The following is a 5,746-nucleotide window of genomic DNA, read 5'->3' as shown; positions in this document are numbered from 1 at the left end:
CAGGCGCTCTAAGGACTTCATGACTACAGAGGTGAGCGCCACAGGTCTGTAGTCGTTAAGCCCAGTGATCCGTGGCTTCTTGGGGACAGGGACGATGGTTGAGGTTTTGAGGCAGGCTGGCACCTGGCACAACTCCAGGGAGGAGTTGAAGATGTCTGTGAAGACAGGAGTCAGCTCCTCTGCGCAGTGCCTCAGGGTAGAAGGAGACACGCCGTCCGGGCCAGGGGCCTTGCGCGGGTTCAACCTGGCGAACTGCCTGCGCACATCCTGTTCACTGATGGTGAATGAAGGGGGGGAGGAGGGGGGAACTGGTGGTAAGTGATGGGGGGGGGACTGATGGTGAGTGGAGGGGGGGAGGAGGAGGGGACTGCCTTTGATGGAGTGAGGTCCATGGGGGCAGTGGCACTGGGGGGAGGGGAGGTGTTGGGCATGGCTGACGAGGTGTCAAAGCGGGCATAGTGGAGGGACAGACTCTGACAAAGGGCTTTGTCGTCCTGACCCTTGGAAGCCTGAGGCCTGTAGTCGGTGATCTGCCTCAGGCCTCTCCACACAGAAGCAGAGTCGTTGTTGAATACAGTCCGCGAGCGTGCGCTGAGCCTCGCGCACGTCTGGCGAGATGTAAACAGAGCGACCGCTCTGGGCGCCATTTTGGATGATTGCTGGCTGCAGGTGAAACAGTAAATACTAAACCCTAAAGGTTCTGAAGGCATGATGTAAAATAGTAACGTATAATACAGACATTTGAAGATACAATTAAGAGAATGTTTTCATGCTTCTAAGAGTGGCCGAGGAGCCATTTAGAACTTTATAAAGATGCATTGTGTGATACCAGGAACTAATTTAACTTCAAGACGAAGCTGCTTCTGCTTTGTCGACCATCGACTGATCTCCTGAAAGTCCACCAGCGCTTTTTAAACACTGAATTTTTCATCTATGGAGGGAGCAGACGGCAGATGTTTCCACAGATGCTCTTCACCAGTGGTCAGTGAGTGATGCAGCAGATGAGCGGGAGTTGACTGGCTTCAACCAGCTACTGACTCAATGTCTCCAGCCCATAGTGTGGATTCTCTACGAGATCAGACAGCAGCTTCACTCCTGAATCCTGCAGATTGTTGAACCTGAGGTCCAGTTCTCTGAGATGGGAGGGATTGGACCTCAGCGCCGAGGCCAGAGAGCCACAGCTGATCTCTGATAAGCTGCAGCTCCTTAATCTAAATAAAGAAGGGAAACTTTTATAAGGTTATAAGTGAAACCAGTATTCATCTGAAAGGTTAATCAAAGGCATGATCTGTAAATATTTAATTTAGTTACAGGTTAAAAAATGATAGTAATATGTAATTACCACAATTCCAACCTCTCAGGTTTGCACTGTTCCAGAGGAGAATATATATTGTTCTGGCCCTCACTCTTCCCAGGTTCTCCCACCTCTTTCCCTCCCATCTCATCATGGAGATCCATCTCACCTGTGGCTCATCTTTAAAGGCACAACCTGTCTTAGCTGACTTCCTGTCTCCCTCACCATCTCCCTCCTCGTTGGCTGGTGTCTACCAGGCACCCTCACCTAGTTTTGTCTAATTTTGGTTACCATCTGTCGGCTTTTTCATTGTCCTTAAATCAATTTATCATGAATAAGTGGTCCCCGTGTGGCCCTCCCTCCTGAAGGAACTGGGCACAACACACACACTCGGAAAGTGTGAGGACCCTCGGATGGAATAACGGACATTTTGAGAATGGTGTTTACCTCAGAGTTTCCAGTCGGCAGTTTGGAAAGTGGAGAAAACCACAGAGCAGCTTCACTCCTGGATCCCGCAGCTGGTTCCAACTCAGGTCCAGTTCTCTGAGATGGGAGGGATTGGACCTCAGCGCCGAGGCCAGAGAGCCACAGCTGATCTCTGATAAACTGCAGTATTCTAATCTGAAAAATGCAGGATGAGGTTATACGGTGCAGGTCTGCATGTTATCTGCGTCAGTACTAAACCTACGTTAGTTCTCAGTTGGGTCAGACCTGAATTCACGATATTCCAAGGAATTTTTTTAATGTGGTGCATCACAGCAGTGTTGAGAACAGCCTCACTTCACCATCTTAGCAGCTGGTATATAGGTAGAAAAATAAAGACTGACCTGAGCCTCTCCAGTTTACAGTTTGGACTCTCCAGTCCAGAACAGAGCCGCTTCACTCCTGAATCCTGCAACGTGTTGATGCTCAGGTCCAGAACCCTCAGATGGGAGAGGTTGGACTTCAGAGCTGAGGCCACAGAATCACAGCTGGTCTCGGATAAACTGCAGCTCCTTAGGCTAAAATAACAATTATTTTAAAAGAAGACAAATAAAAATCAACATGTACCAGAGCAAAACACAGCTTACAAGCAACAAACCTCTGGTCCTGCACCGGCTTATCTGCCGTATGTTCCTATTTTGGGTTCTTTCAGGGCGGTTGGACAAGATCTACACCGTATGTAAAGTGTGTGTAGGTCAAAATACCTTCCAAGTTTGTGAGACCACATTTCTCAATAGCACTCAACTCTTGTCAGGAGTTGGGACAAAGCGACCCACTCCTGATAGCTTGTGGGCGATGCTGCAGCGACCCTGCAATCCCTACACTCTCTGGTGAAACCAAATCAAAGGTTTTAGACACTGCTGGATGCTGGAAGGGTGGCTATAGTCTGGACGCATCGTTCCCCTGACTGCACATTTCTCCAACAATGATTGGCAGCTGGTGTCACTTGTTCTCCAGATGAGAGAAGGAAAGAGAGCCACCCCACAGTGTGTTTGATTGCCCCACTGCAAGCTCAATGCTGCCAGAAAACATTGCAGGAACATCAATTCCCCTCAGGGCATCAACAAGGACCTCAGGAAAAGGTGCAGCTGCCACCTACTAGAGACAAGCACACTGAGCTGAGATTCAAAGCCCTCTCCTCCCAAGAGAAGAGCTTGTTTGTTGGAGGCTCTTCTGGGCGATACCTGGTGCCACAGCTCCAGCTCAGCCCGTCTCTGGAGCTGAGGTGGAGCTTAGCAAGTTTCATGGTTCTCCACCACTTCCTCTCGCTGAGGACCTTCTCAGCTGGTGGTTTCTGCTCCACCTTCCAAGTTGAGCAGGTGATACTTCTGCATTCCTGCCACCAGTGTCTCTGCAGAAAGACTCTTCTCTACTGTTTTATATTAGATTGTAGAAAAGTAGGATTTTTGGTTGATGTCTGAGATGTTGTTGACTAAGAGCAGGTTTTTCTTTAATAACATAGAAAGATTCGATGAGAAGAGCAAATGTATTATTTTATGAGCTACTTCCACTACTATTATATACACATACTTCCATATTGTCTTAGATTGCAAGCTGCATTTATTGCATCATTCATAGAAAGTCATATTTGTGAGGAGAAAAACTCCAATAAGGTCATTTTCTTTAATGATCATTACAAAAGAAGGAGGCGATGAACAAACAGATTTATCTAAAAATGTGTGAAAACTTATGGATGGAAACCTTTTTAAAATGGTTGCATTGTGTAGAATCGGTGTAGAATCAACTTGTTGACTTCTGATTTGGACTCCAATGGAAGTGAGGTGCAACAATTGTGGATGCTGAAAGCTTCAGATCTTCATGAAGGTTTCTGTGGTTGGACTGACCTGCTGCCCCTTTAAGAGGGAGGCAGGTTTGGGCTTCTGGCTGGAATGAAGCCACCTAAGATGAGAATGACTGCAGGCTTTCGGTACCAAGGTTTAACAGGGCGCTCACTTCACACTTGGGCTTTTCTCTTTTTTGGGATGGCTTTTCTCAGTAGAGAAGGGGCATGGCACACTGCAGCAGCTTTCTTTTTGGGGTTTCTAGTTTTCCTTCTGATCTTTAAAAGACAGGAAGAACCATTTTTGATTGGTCTGAATGTTTGGGCGGTTTTGTGGCCAGCCTAAAATCAAACAAGACAAATCTACAACTGATACTTCCTTTCTAGTCATTGATGACCATCCTCACATGGGACAGATTTCCACAACCAATTTAATACTGCAAATCTGTCCTGTGCGGTCTTTTTTCTGAGAACTGTAACACTACGTTTATAACAAAGATCAAACATGGAAACATTTATTGTCTAACTAGTTACACCTGGGAAAGTACTGGATCATCTCTGACTGACCTGAGCATCTCCAGCTTACAGAGAGGATCCTGGAGAGCACCACAGAGCAGCTTCACTCCTGGATCCTTCAGCTGGTTCTTTCTCAGGTCCAGAACCCTCAGATGGGAGGGATTGGACCTCAGCGCCGAGGCCAGAGAGCCACAGCTGATCTCTGATAAACTGCAGCCACTCAGTCTGGATAAGGAATCATGACAAGAAATGATCTCTTATTGGAGGAAAAGTCATATTACACTTGCTCAAAATCATTATTTTATTTCATTATTTAATCAGGGCCCTTGGAGTCAGGAGAGCTCTGGCCCCCCACTGATAAACTGGGATATTACAGCAACAACATAGTTAAAAAGTATCTATAAAATTAACTTTCATTTATATTCATACTACACTTCTCTTCTCCAAAAGTCAATGGAGTTTATCTTGAAGCCTTTCATTGTTTAGTTGTTATGTCGAAGATAAAAGGAAGCTGACCTGAGAGTCTCCAGCTGACAGTTTAGACTCTCCAGTCCAGAACAGAGCAGCTTCACTGCTGAATCCTTCAGCTGGTTCTGAATGAGCTCCAGAACCCTCAGATGGGAGGGATTGGACCTCAGGGCCGAGGCCAGAGAGTCACAGCTGATCTCTGATAAACTGCAGTGTGACAGCCTGGAAAAGGAATAAATGGGGCAAATAAAAACACATTTCTAAATCTGAAAATGAAGAGAAAAGCAGAAAATGTAAAGAAATTTAGAAAAGACCAACAGAGGCCTCCTGACCTGAGCGTCTCCAGTCTGCAGTTTGGATGCATCATTGCAGAAGACAGTAACTTTATGTCGGCATCTGTCAGGTTTTGGTTCTTGCTTAAGCTCAGCTCCCGTAGATGAGAAGGGTTTGACGTCATTGCTGAGGCCACAACTTCCCAAAGACTCGTTGAAAGAAAACTACCAGACAGTCTGTTGTGTATGAAACAAAAATAGTGAGTCAAACTTTGGGATTTCTCATCAACTTATCTGAGAATCTACCTCAACACAAATGTAGCTCATTTCCTGGAAAAGCTAAATTCAACACCGTAGAGCAACAGTTTGAACGACCATCAGATCTGAAATGCAACTGAATTATTCTCAACATTTGTCTTCTTTTAGAACAGCTCATAATTACTCAATATTTAAAATGATTATAGCAAATGGTTTAAAGAAACGTGCATCTTTTTATCTGTCTATCGGCTCTTTGGATATTTTGCATTTCATCCAATTTGTACGATGGTGCGTCAAGTCTTAATTCAGCGATCGATCGATGACATCAGAGTCTCTGGTTGCATCGATTGCCCTCAGCTTCTGTTATATCTGCCTGTTTCCCTTCAAATCATTTTCACTGCACCTTTTGTTGCTAGTGATGAAGTTGCCACCTAACGGGTGTGGAAAGGCTCAAACAACTTTGTGGGTCACATAAAGGCTCCAAACGGAACCGCCACAAAGACCTAAAACACCCATTTAAACCAACGAGGCCGGCTGTTTTTACGTTGAACAAATGAAGCAAAATAGTCATGTGTCATTAGTTAAAATGTGTTTTTCTGTTGTTAGAATACGATGTATACAAACAAACAAAAGTGATTTAATGACATGACAGTAATTTCATGATAGTCAGTTAAC

The 5,746-nt window shown here is 45.3% G+C and overlaps 1 protein-coding gene across 1 annotated transcript; it reads right to left on the bottom strand.

Annotated features, from left to right (window-relative positions):
- Positions 1–659: 659 nt before the first annotated feature.
- Positions 660–5,047, bottom strand: LOC130521360 (ribonuclease inhibitor-like). Its single transcript, XM_057024939.1, has 6 exons — positions 4,874–5,047; positions 4,590–4,763; positions 4,125–4,298; positions 2,122–2,295; positions 1,742–1,915; positions 660–1,211 (listed from the first exon to the last, which is right to left on the bottom strand). Exons 1-6 carry the CDS (start codon positions 4,996–4,998, stop codon positions 1,031–1,033), a joined length of 1,002 nt encoding a protein of 333 aa, XP_056880919.1. The 5' UTR covers positions 4,999–5,047; the 3' UTR covers positions 660–1,030.
- Between the last annotated feature and the right edge of the window lie 699 nt (positions 5,048–5,746).

Source organism: Takifugu flavidus, unplaced genomic scaffold (genome assembly GCF_003711565.1).
Source record: "Takifugu flavidus isolate HTHZ2018 unplaced genomic scaffold, ASM371156v2 ctg911, whole genome shotgun sequence".
Taxonomy (NCBI): Eukaryota; Metazoa; Chordata; class Actinopteri; order Tetraodontiformes; family Tetraodontidae; genus Takifugu; species Takifugu flavidus.
This window is presented reverse-complemented; position numbering and strand designations above follow the sequence as displayed.